General features: G+C 54.1%; 2 protein-coding genes across 3 annotated transcripts; both read left to right on the top strand.

Moving 5' to 3' along the window:
- Window positions 1-151: 151 nt before the first annotated feature.
- SCAMP2 (secretory carrier membrane protein 2) lies at window positions 152-13,030 on the top strand. The gene is made up of 9 exons (XM_030015534.2): window positions 152-287; window positions 5,271-5,351; window positions 6,026-6,115; window positions 7,119-7,236; window positions 7,978-8,106; window positions 8,640-8,799; window positions 9,322-9,423; window positions 11,178-11,295; window positions 12,355-13,030. Exons 1-9 carry the CDS (start codon window positions 231-233, stop codon window positions 12,499-12,501), a joined length of 1,002 nt encoding a protein of 333 aa, XP_029871394.1. The 5' UTR covers window positions 152-230; the 3' UTR covers window positions 12,502-13,030.
- A 972-nt stretch (window positions 13,031-14,002) lies between these two features.
- Window positions 14,003-18,530, top strand: ULK3 (unc-51 like kinase 3). Of its 2 annotated transcripts, XM_030015401.2 has the most exons (16): window positions 14,014-14,182; window positions 14,413-14,553; window positions 14,764-14,884; window positions 15,001-15,105; window positions 15,196-15,339; window positions 15,432-15,514; window positions 15,605-15,760; window positions 15,845-15,950; window positions 16,086-16,126; window positions 16,260-16,362; window positions 16,488-16,552; window positions 16,676-16,754; window positions 16,846-16,886; window positions 16,968-17,015; window positions 17,098-17,152; window positions 17,428-18,530. In XM_030015401.2, the coding sequence occupies exons 1-16, from the start codon at window positions 14,081-14,083 to the stop codon at window positions 17,442-17,444; spliced, it is 1,407 nt and encodes a 468-aa protein (XP_029871261.1). In that variant the 5' UTR covers window positions 14,014-14,080; the 3' UTR covers window positions 17,445-18,530. The 2 variants fall into 2 exon arrangements, with proteins under 2 accessions (XP_029871260.1, XP_029871261.1); XM_030015400.2 differs by having other exon boundaries at window positions 14,003-14,182; window positions 16,846-17,015.
- Window positions 18,531-19,694: the final 1,164 nt, after the last annotated feature.

Genomic DNA, 19,694 nt, shown 5'->3' with positions numbered 1-19,694 from the left:
TATAGGGTTAGCCCCGCCCATAGGGTTAGCCCCGCCCCGCCCTCCCCGCCGCGCCCTATAGGCGGTGGCCGCCGCTGTGACGTCTCGCGGCCCCGCCCCGCGGGGGGTCACCGGTACCTGCGCGGTGGGTGGGTCGGGTCACGTGGTTGGCGGCGCAGGCGCCCTGGCTGCCCCGGAAGTGCCTGGAGCGGCGGCGGAGCGGGGAGAGCGGAGCAGCGGGGGCCGCGCTCATGTCGGGCTTCGACACCAACCCGTTCGCCGACCCGGTGGACATCAACCCCTTCCAGGTGGGCGCGGGGACCGGGCGACCCCTTTTTCCCTCCTCCTTCTCCGCTGCCGCTGCTGACCGAAGCGTCGCTGGCTTAATGGCGCCTGTCCCTCCTCGGGGGGAGCCGGGGTTCAGCGCCAGCAGGCCGCCCCTGCCTCAGGAGGACGCTGAAGCGGTTGCGGGTGCCCGATTTGTAGCGGTGTTAAAAATAATCGGGCGTGGGACCCCTCTTGGCTGTGCTGCCCGGCTGCCGGAGGGACTGCTGGGTCTCTCCGGGGTCTTGTTTTTAACGTGCTGTAGCGTCGGCTCCTAAAACGGAGCCTGGAATGCAAAAAGCATCCTTCGGCTGTCGTTTTCAGGGGCCAAAGCCTTTGAGGTTCCTGGGGACTTAGTCCTGGGTTGGTTAACCTCCGTGCCCTTGCTTTCACTGGGTTTCTCCTCTGTGGGTTTCTCCTCCGTGTCCCGAAACGTGGGGTTTCTCCTCCGTGCCCCGAAACGTGGGGTCATTTACGGAGCGAGTTGGCTGGGAACGGCCTCTCGGACCCGACTGGTGTGGCGGTGGTGTGAAAGTGAGCGTCTGGGCTTTGGCTTTTGTCAGCGAGCGGCTGCGGGCGCTGCCTCACCTTTGCTGTTTGGCTGGGATGTAATCTGCAGGAAGGGGCGATTTCCTGACCTCTGATTTCGTGGCCAAGCCAAAGTGGAACTGTTTGTTGATGGGGGCCGAGTGTTTTGAGGAATCAAACTGAAATCGGAAGGAAAAAAAAAAATCCCTTCTCTCCCTCACCTCTATTTTAACGCACTCTCGTGTGTCTCGGGAACAGGAAGGGTTTGGCTGACCATGTTCCTGTAATATTCCTCCAGTGGGGGGGAATATAGGGTGGCTCACACGTACAGTTGCTGTTCACGTAGGGATTTATCGCTTCAGCACTGAGGAAGTAAATATTCTGCTGCTTTACGCACATTAAGACTGTCCCGGTATCTGACCAAACAGGGCTGTGCTCGCGCTTTACTCACTGTTTAAACAAAAAAGATTGAATGCAATTTACAACAGGTAACTCCGGTGTCAGGCTTACTTTTTAATGAGGACAAACTACGTCGCACCGTGGATGCCCCTGCGGTTGTCTGACGGCTCTTTGCAGCTACAGCTGGTCTTTGTGGCAGGTTTTATATCCTCCTTTCGGGAGCGTGAGGTTTTGCATTTGCTTTTGTCCCTTGTTTTAAAGAAAAATTCCGCCAGTCATCAGCAGCTGGACTTGAGGAACCTCTGACTGCTGCTGCCTGGAGCTTTGAAGCCCTGTCTCTCCAATTTGAAAATAACATCTCGAATGCAGGACAGCACTGCCCCAGTCTAGTAAATGTGGGGAAATGAGCCCATTCCCTGCTGGGGTTTGGATCCACGTGCTGGCTCGGTGCCGTGCGGGGCTGGGGGGACGGTTTGCCCACCCGGCAGGCGCTGATATCCCCTTCCACGCACTCTGGAGATCTTGCCAAAAGACTAGAATTGTCTTCACCCTCCCAGCCTTGTTGCACTGATAAATATCTCTTGGGCAGAGCACCAGGGTTGTCTTTCCTCGTTGTGGATCCCAGTATAGCATTTTGTGCGGTGCGAATCCTGACATAACTGGGTATCTTTGCCTTTTAAGGAGACTTTGTTCATGATGTTCAGTAAGCTTGGTATAAAATAAGCTGGTTTGGTCCTATTGAAAATATCTCTGGCTCTTCTTTCTGTTTCTTATTGTAACCAGTTAATGAGAGATGATTAACTGCCTTCGTTTATTCAGTAACCTGCTGTAAGTGGCAGCTACCTCTGAAACTTTGATGCAAGTTTCAGACAGGGCTGGAAACTTCCATCCTCTTTGGAGATACCAACAATAAAATCCTTGAGATTTCTCTCAATGCATCTTCCAGGCAGTTGCAGTGCTCTGAGGTCCTGTGCTGGTGGCTGGCTGCGGGACTGGCGATGTTTGGGGCAGTCACTGTGATGTTTAGACAACCATGTTAAGTTCCAAGTGATTCTCATTTGAGTGGTCTTGCCTTGATCTCATCTAGAGAGGCATCTCGTTTTGGTTTTTTAACCTGTGGGAACAGAAAGAAATGGAAGAATATAATTTCTTGCACAAACTGTTGTATCAAAATCTTTTAGCAGCTCTGTCAGCTGGTGCAGTGCGACAGCAACTTTGTCTTTGCATTAGACGCTGCATTTGAAAACAGTTTTGATCTTCACATCAGTGCAATTTGGTTGAAACACAAAATTACTCTGCGCTGGGGAATTTGAAGTCATGAAAAATGACATCACACATTGCTGCTGCTTGAGAAAGTGATGGTAGGAAGGGCAACAAAAGGGGATCTGCTCGCTGGCATTCTGCAGATCAATATAATAATTGATTTGTGAGCACAAGGTTTGTGGCTGGATGTACTTATTAAATCAAGCGGAATAGCTGGAGAAGTAAGAGAGCCTTCAGGTGCTCAGGCTTTTCCGTAGCTCTGAGGCAGGAAAGAAGTTGCAAAGAATTGCTTGAGTTTAACTGGGGGTTCTAACAACTGAACCCTTTGAAAGGAAAGGTACGTGGGACCTTTGGAGCAGCGGAGAGTGCCTTTACTTTCCTGGAGGAGGGATAGCTGGGTAGGTGGCTTCAAGTGGTTCAGCGGCTGAATTAAGTCCCTGTTTCCGTGTTTCACAGCGTAAAGGTTCAGGCCTGTGCTTGTTTCAAGAGGGTCAACTGCCTTTTGCTTTGTAGCTTGCAGAAAATAACTGTACAACGTGCAGTTTGTGGGCAACTTCTCATCCATCTCCTCTGAGTTTCTCGTGCTTACTCATCCTTCACACTGTGCAGTCCAGGCTTGCGGAAGCTGGTGCCTCTATATCACCCTCTGTTTCACAGCTGCTGTTTTCCTTCCTGCCCTATCCAGGGCACGGAGGCACATGTCCAAACACACTTCAGCTTTGTTGCAAATTCCCTGCTCTTTGTATATCTATTTTAGACACGGTTGCACAACAGCAAGCAAGTTAAGCTGAGCTGCCTTGCCTTGGCTGTACCGCCTAATTAAGTAATTTTTTATTTTTTGAAGCTATGCAATAAGATGAGAGGTCGCCTCCCTTTGAAATCAAACTGTTCTGCAGCTGGACAGTGAAACAGTGGTGCTGCTCTCCCTGCCCTGCACAGGCCACTGGCAGCCTGCCCTTTCAATAGCAGTTCTGCACTGGTGAGCCTCTGGTTAATTTAGGAGCTTTCTTTTTGAATGGAGGTGAGCAAAGGGAAGAAAAATGTGTGTTTTGCCTTAATATTCTAGTGTTTCTCCTTATTTCCGAGCACTTTCCTCCCAGCCTGACCATTCAAGCTCTTCAGATGGTTGTTTTGTTGTTGCAGCCTTTGCTTTCCTCTTCCCCCTGCCTCTAAGGGAGTTTCTCTCCTGTGTGCAGTTGCCTTCTGCTGGACTTTAGTCAGGCTGGGACCTTGCCTGGTCTGGATTGAAGGGTATCGTGCTATCATGCAGTAGCTATCGTGCATGAACTGACTTGTAAGCTTGTGTCGATAGCCCGTGCATCTGCAAAACTGGTTAAGCTAAAGGCACCAGAGGAGTAAGTAGTGAAACCTGTGCCTTGAGTCCTTGCAGCCCTTATTTCCAGCGTGACAGTTCTGCTGGTGCTCCCCATTTTTTACAGCCCTGCCTGGCCAGGAAGTTGTACTTCATCGAGCGGCATCCAAAACCTCCTTGTCTGAGATCCCTCAGCCCAGGGTGATTCATAAACTAGCGCAACCTGTTGCATAGGGAGTGCCTGCTATGGAGGAGATGTGTGAAGTTACTCATTAACTGTTCCGTACGCATCTTGCTCAGCAGAAGGCTGCGTTAAAACCCCAGGGAAGGGCTCCAGTGGGTTTCAGACAAGCCAAATGACTTTTCTGGAGCGCATGGACTCGGTCAGCCCCTGCATGCCTCGATTACTCACTCTTACCTTGTCGCAGCCTCAATTGCTTCTCACCCCATTAACCACAAAATTAAAATGACTGATGTTGAGACATGAGTTGCTAGGGAAGGGAGGGAAGGATAAAAAGCCACTTTTTAAATTTTTTTACCCACACCTAGCTATCCGGTTGCCAGGCTGTTCTCCCAGTAGGATTTCAGCGTTCAAAAAGTACATTGTTTCTCTAACGACTGGGGAGAGAAACACTCCAGAGGTCCAAGTCTGGCTATTAGGGAGGGATCTTTTATGGAAAGTAGTGTGTATAAAGAAGAAACAAAAATCGCTAAGTGCATTGCAGGTGAGGGAGGAAAGGTATTTTTGGCAGAGGTGCTGAGAGCCTTTTTTTAAACAGTCAGACTATTTGATGGAGACAAGTAGGAGATGCTGTGAGTACAGGTGAATGCAGCTGTTATGCTGGCAGAATTAAAACCTTCAAAAGTAATTGGTGTCACACCTCCAGCTCAACTTTCCTGGGTGTTTTGCCTTTTCAGAGCAGTCATTGGCATTTTAGCTTGCTGGTCCAAGTGCCCTGGGTGGCAGCTGACACCTATCAGCCAGGACCAGTTGTACCTGGGAACTGATTTTGTGAGGCTCTGTTGTGCTTTGTGGGTCCTCGCTCACTTTGTGGTGCAAGTGAGGTTTGGGAGGTGGTCCTGGGTGTCCAGCAACATTCTGACCGTGGGTGAATGAATCCATGTCCTGCTTTGAGTCCCTGGAAATTAGGAATAACTCTCTGTAGGCAAGCAGTAGTAATCTGCAGAAAGGGCTCCTGTGCCAAAAGCATGTTGTAGTTCTTCAAATGTACCTCTTGGCTGAACGGGAGATTACTTCTGCCGGCGAATCTTGCCTTGCTGATAGTCATCTCCTTGTTTATTTAAATTCATTGCCAGCCAAGGCCATCTGCCTGTGGCGAGCGTGTGTTTCGCCCCATCCTGTTCCCAGTTAGCAAGTGGATGGAAGGCAGGCGGCGTGGGTAACGTATAATCTAACGATGACCTATGTCTGATGCCGCTTTGTCTTCACTCTCTCTCCTTTCAGGATCCCTCGGTGACACAGCTCACAAACGCTAGCCAAAGTGGCTTGGATGAATTCAACCCCTTTTCTGAGAGCTCCCAGCTGGTACGTGCCACGCGTCTCTGCGCTAGGTATCTTGGTAGTGGTTTTAGCAGTGTGGAAGGTCCCTTGGTAGGTGCAGCTTAAAAGAAAAAGAGAGAGGCATTTGCAGCTGATTTCCCCGTGGACAGTGTAGCTCATTGCGTGCGTGGTAAGCTGCAAGCAACTGCTCCTGCACTGGAGCACTAATAAACTCCCAGCTGGAGCTCTCCACTCGCATGGAACAGCTTCTCTCAAACTTGCTGCTGGCTCACAGTAAAGCCATATGAAGTGTGAAGGGGAAGATGTTTTGTGGCAGGACACATCAATATTTATTTGGTCTCTGGGTTGGGAGCTGAACTGCTGCAGCGATATCGTTGATGGATCGCTGCAAGAACTTCATTCTTATTTCCTGGCTGCTGCAGTGTGTGAGATGGGAAAAGGAGAACACGAAACCAGGATAAAGCAATATTTGCAGTTCAAGCAACTGATAAAAATCCCTTTTTGTTTCTCCTTTGCCTAATACCCGTAATCCTCAGGTGCCACTCCCCCAATGCATTAAGGAACTAACAAATTTTCGAAAATGCAGAATTGCTTCCTGCTAGTGCTTTCTGTTTTAGTAGTGCTAAAACTTGAACTATTCTTTGCTAAAAGAAGCAATATATAATGTTTTTGCCTTGTTGCTTGGGGTTTATATGCAGACAAATGCGTCGCGGACAACGCCAGCCACACAGCCCTCTGGCCACTCACAGCCTGCTGTTCTGCAGACATCCGTGGAGCCCACTCCCCAGGTATGGCGACCCCTCGCTGCTGCCTTCCTGAAGAGCTGGGCTGGAGAGTGTGAAGGAGCTCCCACGGGCCTCTGGAAGCATCTGGGAATAGGAGGGGAACAGGATTTTCTGGGGTGGGGTGTGGGAAACTGCAGGTGATCTTTTAAACTTTTATTTGTACCTGCCCGGCAAAGCAGATCTCTACAGGGAATACACACACACAATTCTCTTTATGCCTTTTCCCTGTCCCGCTGGTGGCAGAGCTCACTTCACCTTGTATCCTGTTTGCTTTGGCTTCCCTCTGCAAACACTGAAACGTATCCTGTTAATGCTTTTAGCTTAGTTCTAGTGACTGGTCAGGCACGCTCGGTTCCAGGAGTGTAAATGCAGTCTAGCTATACGTTGCAGCTGCTGCTTAGACAGGCTAGCAATTACCTGACTACCAGGACCACCTCATCCAAACAGCAGAGAAGCCGAGGCTGCTAGGAGAAAGGCTTAGTTCTCAGAATAGCAAACAGGTAGAAGAGATGCTTAAGAGGTGTGGTAGACGGCTGTCTTGCCTTTCCTGTGAACCTCCTCTCCTAGCTGGGAAAGGGATTGTCGTGGTCAACTTGGGAGTCCTGCTCACTGCTCTGTTGTAAGAGCACTTAGAGCAATGAGGCTAACTGGAAAATAGAAGAAGCTGCAAGGAAAGCATAGCTTTGCTGGAAGGGAAGGGCATGGAGGGTAGGCAACAGACTGATTAGCCTCCTGAGGGCTCTTCCAGTCCCATCTTCCCATGGGATAAGAGAGGAACATCTGGGTGGAGTTCTGCATTGATCTTGATTTCGTCCTCCAGCAGGTAAGACAGAAAGCCTCCAAGATGTTTCAGATCAGCCATGGGTGTTCAGCTTTCAAATTGTCCTCAACCCTTGCTATTGAATTGCCTTTGCTTCCGTTCCAGTTTGGCATCTGGTGTGTTTGCTGGTGGTATTGCCACTGCCTCAGTTAGGAAAGGACTTACCTTTTTCTCCCCCTACTTTAGGCTGTGGCTGCAGCAGCACAGGCTGGGCTTCTTCAGCAACAGGCAGAATTAGAGAGGAAGGCAGCTGAGTTGGAGAAGAAGGAAAGGGAATTGCAGAGTAACGCAGCCAGCATTAACCGTGAGTACTGCTTCCTGCAATGCCCTGCCCGCAATGAGTGTGATGCCCAGGGAAGCCTGAGTCGCTTGGCTTGTCAGGATTTGAAGAAGGCTCAGCCTGTCCAAGTGTATGCAGCTTTTTCAGAAGCCATGTGTCCCTCCTGTAGTCCTTCAGAGCTGCAGCAGCCCTTTTGGGGCTCTACCTGTCATCCCGTAACTGACAAGGTGGGAAACAAGCTCAGAGATAAGATGCTGGAGAACAGCTCTGGTGGGTCTTTGCCCTCGAGCATGCTCTCACCATCGCATTTGGCCACGTTAAGTTCTTTAAACACCAGTTTTATATTTGTATCTGAGCTGTTGTGCGATGCTGACACGTTAAGGCTTTTCACTGAGAGCAGTAAAGCTTTTTTTCAGTCTCTTAATCAGAGCAAAACAGTACTTTCCCCTAACCTTGATTTTTAAATGGCTGAATCTGGACTTGCCGAGTGCTGTTGGTTGTGGTGGCCCTTTGACCATTGCAGGGGAATGCTGCCTCCCACAGAGGAAAGCCCTCAAACCAGGCTGACCTGCCTCATTGCTGCCAGCAGAGTTAACACATCCCTGCTGTGCTGTCTGCTCAAACCTAGATACTTATCAAGACCTAGCCTCTTCCAACATTTTAATGTTGGTATATATGAATGGCTACTTGCAAATTATGGCGTGCGAATGAATCTTTCAATGAGGGAAGAGCAAGTGAAGAACTACTGCTTTCTGCTTTCCACAGCGAGGCAAAACAACTGGCCCCCTCTTCCCAAGAAGTGTCCGATCAAGCCGTGTTTTTATCAGGATTTTTCTGCAGACATCCCAGCTGACTACCAGAGGATATGCAAGATGCTGTATTACTTGTGGATGTGTAAGTGATAGCTTGAACTGCAATAAAAATTATTTCTAAGGCGATTCTGTATCAAATGCTGAGCTTTGACCTACAATAAATTCTGTAGGTGTTGTCTGCAAGGGTAAAAAGATGTCTCCCTTCCTTTTTTATGAAGGCAAATGTAAAGGACTCAGAGTTTATGCTTTGAGAATGGCTCATTCATGACAGAATTTTGACTGTTGTTTAATGGAGACTTTAACAATTCTCCTGGGACTCTGAAAGAGAGCGGGTAGCGCAGTTCAGAGATCGGGTGCAAAACAGTCTCAGCCGTATTTGTCAGTTGTGGTGCTCTGAAAAGATTTAAGATTTGATTGTAAGCAGCAGGATCAGATGAGGTTCTTAGGTTAAGCTCTGTTTTCCTTTCAAGGGAGGCAAGGAAATTAGATGGCCCAAAGGCTCCTTAATTTCTGCAGAGCTCCATGTGTTCAGTGAGAGATTAGGGATGCTTGGAGAGACTTCTGAGTTTTCCAAGAACTTACTGATGTGTTTTCTCTCCTTCCCATCCTGAACAGTGCATTCGATTACCCTGCTCCTAAACCTGCTTGCTTGCCTGGCATGGTTCACAGTCCAGACGGAAAGAGGAGTAGACTTTGGTCTCTCGATCCTGTGGTTTATTTTATTCACCCCTTGTGCCTTTCTCTGTTGGTACCGACCAATTTACAAGGCTTTCAGGCAAGTACTATTTTCTTCTGTAACGGAGATATATCTTTTAGTGGGAGGAGCTCTGGTTTTATCTGTTCCGATCGTATATTGCCTGCAGGGTTTTTCCAGCTCTTTGCACTGTGAAATAGATCAAACCCACTTGTTCCTAAACATATTAGAAGTATCTGATAGAACTTGATTATGGTGGTCTTTTTTTCATCTTGAAATCCAAGCCTAGCCAATCATAGGGTCCTACTTTTTATTAATGTCTGAGAAACTGTTTGGCACGTTAATGTGTTGAGCACGCTGTGTGCGTCAAGGAAGCTGCCTTCATCCCATCTTGCACTGACTGGGCAGAGTGGTGGTTTTGCAATACGCAGTGGACAGGTTGTAAGTTGTATTGCTGCATGAGTTCCTTCTGAAATCACCTCCCCTTAGCAGCTGTGCCCTGGAGGAAAGGGTTTGCTGAATTTGTTTCCCTCCTCTTAGAGGAGGGAGTCTGTACAGGAATCATGTCCCTGGGTTTCACTCCTGCTGCCGTCTCTCCTACAGGTCTGACAGCTCCTTCAGCTTCTTCGTCTTCTTTTTCATCTTCTTCTGCCAAATAGCAATCTACATCATCCAGGCTGTTGGCATTCCTGGCTGGGGAGACAGGTAAGCTTCATTTCATGGGCTGCCATGTCACAGCCCTGCATGGATGCTTTTTCTCACCAGGGTTGTGACTGTCAGAAGCTTTGGGATCTGTTTTTGACAGCTGTCTGTTCTTTCTCCTGTGGTTTTCCTCTCTCACCTGATACATGTCTTTGGCAGGTCCCAGCTGGGCTGCCTCTCTCCTCCACTCTTCCCGTCCTAGTCCCAGCAAAAGCATGTACCTTTGCCGCTGCTGCTGCAGGCCAGCGCCAGAAGGAGTGTGTGAAATCTTCCATGCCTTCTCCGCTGCCTTCCCCCTCACTTAATACATATAATACTTAATCCCTTCTTGATGCTGAGCCTATAGTGTTGATCGCATCTGCCTTGTGTTAAAATGGAGCCTTGCCTGAGAGAGGCTGTAGCGTGGGCGTGAGGGATCTCTGACCTGGGGTCTGGGTACGGCTTAACTCGGGACTGCTGCTAGGAGCCTGATTCTGTTCCCAAACTCTTCCTGAATTTCTCTCGAGTGTGTTGTTGGTGGGCTGTGCTTCAAAAAAATTAAGCAGAGAGTGTTTTACCCTTGCCCTTTCTTAATGGCATTGTACAGAAGGGTGAGACTGGGCTTCTGGAGTGGGTCCAACAGGCCTCTTGTCAGCAATTGCCCCCTGCAGTGAAAGCACAGGCTTTCTTTTTGCCTTGCTGCATTGGCCGCAGATCAGATTCCAGAGTTACTGCGAACAGGGAAAAGGTTAACAGTGTAGTGGTTTTTCTCCCGAGGGGAAGCCTTCAGGTGATGAGTGCAGTGAAACTGCTGTCTATTTTTGCCCGCTGCCTGCAGAACGGCTCATGGGCAGAGCTGTTCTTGTGCTCCCTCCCCTGCTAGCTGGTGCAGCCTTAGTCATGGGGGACTGGGAGGGGGCACTCTGTTTTTAGTCTGACTTTGGAGAGCGTGCGTTGAGCTTTCTGCTACGTTTCCTCAAGCCAGACAGTGCATTTATTTTTGGCTGTAGTGCATGGTGTGCCTTTCCGCTTCCTTGTAATGAGCAAGAAGTTGTGCACCACATCAAATGGGATGGTTTGGCTCCCTTGATTCCCTCTCTCCTGGTGGCACATGGCTTGCTTGGTTTAGCAGTTGGAAAGATTCCTCTCTCCAGCACCCAGGAGGGTGTTTTGAGTGAGGCGTCTCAGTATTTTCACCCACAGCCAAGCACTGATAACTCCCAACATCGTCCCTGCCCCTTCCCTTCAATAACTGCCAGTTTCCTCCTTTCTGTAGCTCTATTCATCCCTTCCTTCCTCTTCCTCCCCCTCCCAACACTTACATCCCTGGCCACGGAGGGGCTATCACGGTGACTTGTAGGTCTAGGCTCCGGATCTGCCAGCTGATCTCTTCTGAGTTAGATGTACCAGCCCATCTTTACACTACTTGGCTGAATTTTGAGGAGGTGCTCGTGGAAGTGACTTGATTTATGACAGTGCCAAGGCTATTGATTTTGCTGCTTAAGGGGGGGTGGCCCAGGGCTGTAACGCGGGTGGAGTGAGCACAATTTTCTTGTGTAGGATTGCTTCTAAAAGTGACAATGGAAACTCTGGCCCCGAAACAAGTGCCTGGATGAGCTCTGGCTCCTTGTTTCCACAGCTCTTACGCTTGGTTTTGCACTTCCCTGTAACCTTCCCCCAAAGGCTCTTGTGCAGCGGTCAATGCCTCTTCTCCCTCTGCTCCATCTCATCCTGTGAATCGAGTGCTCGCCGTGCTCACCCTGTTCTCTCTCTCGCAGCGGATGGATTGCAGCGCTGTCTGAGCTGCACGGGAACCTGGCTGTGGCTGTTATCATGATGGTGGTGGCAGGATTCTTCACGCTGTGCGCGGTTCTCTCGCTCTTCCTCCTGAAGCAGGTGAGTGGCTTGGAGGCAAGGCGAGGTGTTGGCTGACTCGCAGATCCACAGGTCAGGCTGCTCCCAGGGTATCCTGGGGTTGCCACCTCCTCTCATCTGTCTGGGAATTAGCTTGCTTTTGAAGATGTAATCGGGTCACCATCAAGAGCTTTTAACAAAAGTATTTTTGCTTGTGCTTCCTGCATCAATGCCAAGTTGCTTGAATGCTAAGGGGACTTGCAGGTGGGAAAGTAGTCTTTGGGGAGGGAACAAGAGGCACAGATGCTTCAGTAAGGCACACCATTAAGCATGCACGTTAGAATAAAGGAGGGTGTAGTAAGGCTTGCTGCTTTGGCTGCTGTGCAGAGAAGATAGCCAGCGAGGTCCCAAATGTCACCCTCATCAAACACAGACATCAAATTTCTTGCACCTCCCTTTAGCTTGAGTCTGTCCAGAGCTGGCTGAGCAGAGACGGTCAATGCTTTGTTTGGGTATCCAGGGCTTTACAGTCACTGCTACCACAATGTTGTGGGACTCTTCAAAGCCTGGTGGGATCCAAACAAGTGCCTCCCCACTGGCTCCCAAACATGAGCTCCCCTTCCTCCTTATGATCAACCACAGGAGGGTTGCATTTCTGCAATTAACAGCAGAAATGTAGCTTTGGGGAAGGCAACAACAGGCTGAACCGGTCCTGTTTCTATTGCTTCCTCCTTTTCTCCTGAACTGTATTGTGAAGGACATAACCTGATGCTTGTAGTGTCAGGCACCTTCAGTGCAAGTGTCTGTAAATGCAGCAGTTAAGTGTCCGTACCATCACAGTGCGGGGGGAGGAGTTTTTGGTCTTGATACCTGCCATTTTGCTGAGACCTCCACATTTTACAACAAATGAGGGTCTCCCGAAATCTGCAACATCACGTGCTGGGTGAGATGGAGCCAATGGCTCCAGCCCATCCTCTCTAGCTGCCAAGAGAGCTGGTTAGCGGCGGGGCCAAGGAAAGGCAAGCTGGCAAGCGAGGTATGTGCAGCAAGCCCACAACTGCATGCTGATTTTTCTTCCCCCACCCCACTTCTGTTTCTCAGGTGCATTCCCTGTATCGGCGTACAGGAGCCAGTTTCCAAAGGGCCCAGGAAGAGTTTTCCCAAGGCATCCTCACCAACAGGGGCTTCCAGAATGCTGCTGCTGGGGCAGCCTCCACAGCCGCACAGAGTGCTTTCCGGAGAAATTAACCCTTCCTGGGGCAGCGTCCCCCTCGCTTCCTCTGCCATCGTCACCCCAACCTTCTCTTTTTTTTTTTTTTTTTTTTAATTTTTTTTTATTTTTCCTAAAGATGCACTTTTGGGAGTACCATGTTAGCTCTGTGATGCCGACTCCAGATGAGAAGAGGTCTGGTTTTGTTTTGTTTTGGGTTTTTTTTAGCTTCAGCTGGCCTATGTTTATGACAATTAGTTTTCCCTGTCTTATTTTAGGGTGTGGGGAGATACGGGAGACATTCTCTGAAGCAAGTATATTTCTCTATCCAGGACATACTGAGTGTTTGTCTCTCTTCCCCCCCACCTTGCCCTCTCTGTAGCAGGAAGGTGAGGGGAAGCAGGTTTTTGATTTTACTCTCTCTCTTCTATTGGCCTTTGCTATGAAGAATTTGATTATCTGCTGTTGGGGGGGGTGTATGTGTGTTGTAACTTGCATGTAGTTTATGTCATTAATTTGAAGAGCAGATACTGTACTTTTGGTTTATTACACTTACATGATGCTGCATTTTGACCTCTTAACTGCTCGGCTTCCTGAGACTTGGGGTAACGTGGCACAAGGGAAAACCTGGGAGCAAGGGGGGTTAGAGAGGAGGGAAAAGGTCTTTCTCCTTGTCCTCCCCTGTGGCAGATCCCCCCTTCCACGAGGATCCTGCAGACGATGGAGAGAGGGAGAAGGGATCAGTGGGGGCTTGAGAATTCACCGTACCCTTAAACAAGGGGAGGGAGGGGAAAAGGGGTTTTTGACTTGCCAGCTCTGCTGTTTGGGAGCAGCGGCACTGAAGACACCAGCTCAAACACCATGCGGTGCCTGTGATGTCCTTCTCCAGCTAACCTTGAGAGCCTGCCAGCCGAGAGCATGAATGAATCTTTCTCCAGGGTCAACTCCTCCCTGCCTTCGTCCTCCCACGTATTATGTTTTTTTCAGCTGGGAAAGAACTGGTTTGACTTTTTTTAAGCTGGGAAAGAAGTGGTTTGATGTGTGTTTAGCTTCAAAAGCTGTGTCCCGAGATGGCATGTCCCTTTGGACGCGGATGAGGTGCAGGGCTTGACGTGCCGCTTGTGGCAAGATGTGATAGGGGGCGGTTTCCTCTCCCCCTGCTCTCCAGCCTTGTGTGCGTATCGGTGTGGGAGCGGGGGGGGGGGGGGTTTACTTTGCAGACCTGACTTTGTGCTGCCCCTTTCTGTCCCCCCTCTTTGCCCAGGAGGGGGATTGGATTTTGTGCCCCCATCCTTCACTGGCAGAATGTCTGTTGGGGGGCCTGCCCAGTGCCCTCCCAGCCCTCCTCATCCAGAAATTGGCATTGTCACACCCCCTTCCTCCTGTATTATTTTTTTTTTTCCCCGCGTCTGATCTTTTCATGTAAAAAAAAAAAAAAAAATTAATAATAAAATGTATATGTGCTCAAAAGAAAATCCCCGTTCTGCCTTGGGGAGCGGGGGGCGTGGCCAGGGCCGGGAGCGGAGGCGTGGCGGGGGGCGAGGCCAGCGCCGTGGCGCGCCGGGAAGGCGGAAGCGCGGCCGAGGGCCGGGGCCGGGGCCGGGGCCGGGGGGGGCCATGGCCGGGGCCGGCTGGGCCCCGCCGCGCCTGGACGAGTTCATCCTCACCGAGCGCCTCGGCGCCGGCACCTACGCCACCGTCTACAAGGCCTACAGGAAGGTAGTGTCCCCGTCGTGTCCCGTTCCCCCCCCCACCCATGGGACCCCCCCTTTTACAGCCCTCCATACGGGCTACCATCCCTATAGCACCTATATGGGACCTGTCACCCCCTTGCTAGCGATTCCTTCCCCCTCCTCCCCAGTCGGGACCCCCCCGGCAGACTGGGGAAGGACCCCCAGGTTGGCTGTTTGGGGTGGGGGGGGCTCCAGGATTGGCTTCCCCCTTGGCAGAGGGACACGCGTGAGGTGGTGGCCATCAAGTGCGTGAGCAAGAGGAGCCTCAACCGGGCATCGGTGGAGAACCTGCTGACGGAGATCGAGATCCTGAAGACCATCCGCCACCCGCACATCGTGGAGCTCAAGGACTTCCAGGTGGGGCTGGGGGCTTCCCGGGTCGGTGGGGGGGGGGCTGAGCCAGCACTGGTCCAGCTCGGGTCCTGGGGGTCCATCTTGGCTCCCCAAGGGTGTATCCGTGGGGCTCCGTGCCAGCAACTGGGCAAACCAGTCCAGGCGGACCCTGTGTGGGTGGGATACGCGGTGGGACCGGCCGGGGCGGCGTGACGGGGTCCTCTTGCCTCGCAGTGGGACAGCAACCACATCTACCTGATCATGGAGTTCTGCGCCGGGGGGGACCTCTCCCGCTTCATCCGGATGCGCAGGATCCTCCCCGAGAAGGTGGCGCGCATCTTCCTGCAGCAGCTCGGTGAGGGCCCCCTGCCCGGCTCCCCCACTGGCTCCGTTGGGCATCCTTCCCGGGGATTTTGGGGGGGCAGGGCTACGGCGGTGTCCCCCCTGCCACGTGCCCGTCTGCCCACCCAGCCTGCGCCCTGAAGTTCCTCCACGACCGCAACATCTCCCACCTGGACCTCAAGCCGCAGAACATCCTCCTGAGCGCTCCGGAGAACCCCCAGCTGAAGCTGGCAGGTCAGGGCAGGTACCCAAGGAGGGGGTGGAGGTGGCAATTCCTTCTCCCCCTGCCACCGCCACGAGCTCTCCTCACCCTCTCCCCCGCAGATTTCGGGTTTGCGCAGTACATGTCGCCGTGGGACGAGAAACACGTTCTGCGGGGCTCCCCGCTCTACATGGCCCCCGAGATGGTGTGCCGCCAGCAGTACGACGCCCGGGTGGACCTGTGGTCGGTGGGCGTCATCCTTTACGGTGGGCTTTTGCTTTTATCCCCCCTGGGAGTTGGCTCGGGGCCGGTTTCCCCCTCTCCATCTCCCCCCGCCGCTCCCTTTCCCCCCCCGCAGAAGCACTTTTCGGGAGGCCGCCCTTTGCCTCCCGCTCCTTCGCCGAGCTGGAGGAGAAGATCCGCAGCGACCGGGCTGTCGAGGTAACGCGGGATGGGACGGAGCCGGGTGGGTTCTCGCAGCCCGGGGCTGCTGCGGCAGGGCTGGTGGTCTCAGCCCCATTCCCTCCCCAGCTGCCCAGCCGGCCCCTGCTCTCCCCGGAATGCCGGGATCTCTTAGGACAGCTCTTGGAGAGGGACCCTTTGAAACGCATCTCCTTCGAACGCTTCTTTGCCCACCCCTTCGTGGATATGGAGCACGTCCCCGGCCCCGAGAGCCTCTGCAAAGCGGTGAGCTGGGTGCTGGGGTGCCGGTCCCTGGGGATGGAGGGGGGCAGAGCCCTGAGCCCCCCCCCCCCACTTTGTGTCCCCCAGACCGACCTGGTGGTGGAGGCGGTGAAGAAGGATCAGGAGGGGGATGCCTCCGCCGCCCTCTCCCTCTACTGCAAAGCCCTGGAGTATTTTGTGCCGGCTCTGCACTGTGAGTCCACCCCGGGGCGGGGGGCTGCGTGGGTCCCGGGCGGTGCTGGGTGCATTTGCGGGGGCAGACAGCACCCCGGGGGAGGCCGGTTTGCAGCCCACCCACCCCAGCGTTCGGTCGCTCTCCCCCTGCCAGATGAAAGCGATGCTCGCCGGAAAGAAGCCATTCGAGCCAAGGTGAGTCAAAAATCCCTGGGGAGGCGGCGGACAGCATCCCCTCTGGCTTAGTTCAGCGAGATGCCGCCCCATCCTCTGTTCTCCGTGGTGGGGGTCCCCTCATTCCCTGCTCCCCCCCCCCGGCTGTGGGCAGGTGGGGCAATACATCTCCCGAGCAGAGGAGCTGAAGGCGTTGGTCACCTCCAGCAACAAGAGCCTCTTGCAGCAAGGCAACCCGGCCAGAGAGCTCCTTAAAGGTAGCTTTTGTTGGGGACACCCCCGCCCCCCCCCGGCAACGTCGGAGGGGGAAGGGGACACCCAGTGGGGTTTTGGGCTGTAGGGTGTCCCGGGGCTGGCTCCCCACCGCACCGTTTCCTTACAGAGATGGCCAAGGACAAGCCTCGGCTCTGCGCCGCGCTGGAAATGGCTTCTGCTGCCATCGCTAAGGTGAGCGGTGGATTTGGGGGGTCCCTACTCCCCTCGAGTGGAAGGGGAAAGGGCAAACCCAGGTGGGGAGGGACCCGGCGTATCCCCCCCAGCTATAGCCGGGCCCCCCGGGGTCTGTTGCAGGAGGAGGAAGGCAAAGACGACGGTGACACCCTGGAGCTCTACCAGCAGAGCCTGGGGGAGCTGCTGCTCCTCCTGGCCGGTGAGTCGTGACCGTGGCGGGTGCTGCGGGGGCAAGGGACGCATCCTGCGCCCGCGGCCGATCTGATGGCACGTCCCTCTTCCCTCTGCAGCGGAGCCCGCGGGGAGGCGACGGGAGCTGCTCCACGCGGAGGTGAGTGCCAGCCGTGGGACAGCGGCGTGTCCCCGTTGGCGTGGCTTTGAAGGGATTTTCCTCCCTCTCTCTCTCTGCCAGATCCAGACCCTGATGGCCCGAGCCGAGTACCTGAAAGACCAGATGAAGGTAGGGCTGCTTAGTGGGGGGCTCTGGAGCATGCTGGGGCAGGAGGGGTTGCAGGCTGGGAAATGATCTTCTGCCCCGGCAGATGCGGGAGGCACAGTCCATGGGCAAGGAGGCGCTGGCAGAGCCCGTCCGGAGCAGTGAGTCCCTTTTTCTGTCCCCTCTTGTCCCATCGGAGAGGGTTTGGTGAAAAGGTCCTGGGGAAGCGTCCCCCCTCGTGGCTGCGGCTCTTGCGGTGGGGAATATCCCTACAGCTGCCGCAGCCACGGGGATATTCCTGCCTGGGGGTAATCCCGACCCCGCACGCCCTCCTTTCCCCCCAGCCTGGGCTCACCCGTGCCCGGGAGCCCAGCCGGGCTGGGTGACGACGGTGTGTGCAGCCGAGTGAGTGCCCTCTGTGCCCCCCCCGGCACAGCCTGTACCTTGCAGTGATGCCCAGGAGCCGGCCGGCGGGACGCTGCTCGCCGCCCTGGCACTGCCGTGCCGAGAGATGCCGTCGGCAGGGCGGAGGAAAGACGAGGCTTTCGTCCCGACCGCATCGGGGTAGCCGCCTCGGGGGGCTCCCACCCACGGCGGGGGGGTCCGCGGGGCCATCTGCTCCTCTGCCCGGGCGCTGGCGTCATTTCCCGACGGGCAGAGTCCCCTCCCAGCCCTACCTCGACCGTCTGCTGCCGCAGCCTTCCCTGACGGCGGCAGGCAGGTTATTCCACTCTAATTCCCTCCGCTGGCTGTGACGGGCTGCGTATTTTTATCCTGGCACTGGGCTCCGGCAGAATATCCACCCCCCCCCTGCCAGTCGCATACATCTCTTGCCTTTTCGGCTGGGTGTTTCTTCCGCCTCCCAAATTCTTCTGGGGGAGCCCTGAGCGTACGCGCAGCCCAGACCCCAAAAAAAATCCCCGCGGTAGCTCCAGGCCGGCGGTGACGGCAGCAGGCGGGGGGTCGGGGTCGCTGCCTGCGCCTGCCCTCCGCTGTGCCTTTCTCACCCAGCAACTACCTCTGTGTGCCCACCGCCGCTCGTCCGGCCTCGAGCACCCCATTGCACCGTCCCGGGCCAGCCGTACCTCCCTCCCGCTGCTGGAGCGTTGGGATCGGGGCTTTTGCTTCCTAAACCCGCCTGCGCTGGAGTCTGGCGGGGGACTGACGCCTTCGTCGTTTGTGTCACGAGGTGTTGGCAGTGCTCGGAGGGGACTAATCGATTGCGTGGGTATAATCGTCGAGTAAAACAGATGAGCAGAAATCAGTCACCTTCAGGGACAGGGTCACGCGGCTGCAAACGGCAATACCTCCCCGAAGGCAGAGCCTCGGCGTCCTGCCTGCTCTGCTCCTCAGGGCTCTGACAACCCAAATATCCAGATTATGTTCCCAGGAGCACCCCCCCGGCCCTGCAGAAGTCACTTTTCTGGGGTGGTGAGGTCTGCCTGCCCTGCAAAGCAAGGGACTCGTCTCGATATCTACTGTATTTCAAGGGAATGTAATTTATTGTCCTTAATAAACGCTTTTTTTTGGTTTCTCCAACTCCTCCAGTCTCGGGTTTGTGCTTTAAGACCCAAGAGGGGTCTCCAGCCAAGCCCAGGACCGAGAGGCAGCCCGGGGTGCCTGGAGCCATCGGGGAGGGCTGGGGACCCCTCGTCTCTGTCCCCTTGCCCAAGACGGGAGCCACGGGGTCCCCTCCTCTTCTCCAGCCAGCACTGGCTGGGAGTGCCCTACCTCCCCGTGTTCCCTGGGGACACGAGGCAGCCAAGGCACGGTTTGACCTTGTTTTCCATTCAGATCTTTTTTTGTGTGTGTGTGTGTGTGTGTGTGTGTGTAAAACATCGAGCAGAACAACATGAAAGATTACGTAAAATCGTGTTTTCTCCAATAGGTTTTTACGGTGGGTGAGGAACGGTTGGGCTGGGCAGGGAGGTGTGGGGGAAAGGCAGAGGGGCCGGAGCAAATGCTGGGGTGATTTTTGGGGGGTCCCAAGGATGGTCTGAGCTGTGACCCCAGCAAAGCTCCTCCTGAGACTGCTTTCGCCCCAGATGCTGCCCCATAACCTGGTTTCTTCCCGCCCCCCCGCAGCCCCAGCCTTTAGTCCTTTGCCGGCTGCTCCATGCCCAAGCCGTTGGAGAGCTTCCCGGGCGGATGTGGCGAGGCATTTTTATGTCTTTTTTTTTTTTTTTATTATTATTATTCTGAGCAGAGATTATATCCTGAGGCTTTAAAGAGCTTTCAAACCCCCTGCCCTCCCCCGGCCCGTGGCTAGCGCAGAGCCGCCGGGGATGGCTGAACCGGCTGGCTGCGGCAGCCGGCGCGGATAATCGCATCTGCCTTTACGCTCTGCCGAAGACGTGGGCCGAATCCGGAGCCTTTTGAAACTGGGAGAGGCTCCGGCCGTTTCCCCGGGGGGGGACGAGGGTGATGGAGCTCGGGGTGCCCCAGCTTTGCGTCGGGGTGGATGCGAGTCTCTTCCCCGTCACGGCTCGCAAAGCGCTGCCCAAATATCTCTCCCCGGGCAGGCTGAAGGGAAGGAGGCACAAAGCGAGCAGTCGCTGGTCCGGCGGTGGCTTTTCTCGCTCGGCATGGCTTCGGCTGCAGCGGGCAGGAGGGACGGCTGCCGGGCTCCGGCCGCCTTCTCCCATCGGTGTCACGGCAAAGCCCGGCGGGGACGCGTGCCGAAGCGGCGCTGCCTCCTCGCGC

The sequence above is a fragment of the Aquila chrysaetos genome, chromosome 5 (assembly GCF_900496995.4).
Source record: "Aquila chrysaetos chrysaetos chromosome 5, bAquChr1.4, whole genome shotgun sequence".
Classification (NCBI taxonomy): domain Eukaryota; kingdom Metazoa; phylum Chordata; class Aves; order Accipitriformes; family Accipitridae; genus Aquila; species Aquila chrysaetos.
This window is presented reverse-complemented; position numbering and strand designations above follow the sequence as displayed.

Bases quoted from the DNA above. Each gene is read 5' to 3' on its own strand.
- ULK3 (XM_030015400.2), top strand. From the start codon at position 14,081: ATGGCCGGGGCCGGCTGGGCCCCGCCGCGCCTGGACGAGTTCATCCTC. The intron at 14,183-14,412 runs GTAGTGTCCCCG...CCCCCTTGGCAG, and splicing joins TCTACAAGGCCTACAGGAAG to AGGGACACGCGTGAGGTGGT. The intron at 16,363-16,487 runs GTAGCTTTTGTT...GTTTCCTTACAG, and splicing joins GGCCAGAGAGCTCCTTAAAG to AGATGGCCAAGGACAAGCCT.
- SCAMP2 (XM_030015534.2), top strand. From the start codon at position 231: ATGTCGGGCTTCGACACCAACCCGTTCGCCGACCCGGTGGACATCAAC. The intron at 288-5,270 runs GTGGGCGCGGGG...CTCTCCTTTCAG, and splicing joins TGGACATCAACCCCTTCCAG to GATCCCTCGGTGACACAGCT. The intron at 9,424-11,177 runs GTAAGCTTCATT...TCTCTCTCGCAG, and splicing joins ATTCCTGGCTGGGGAGACAG to CGGATGGATTGCAGCGCTGT.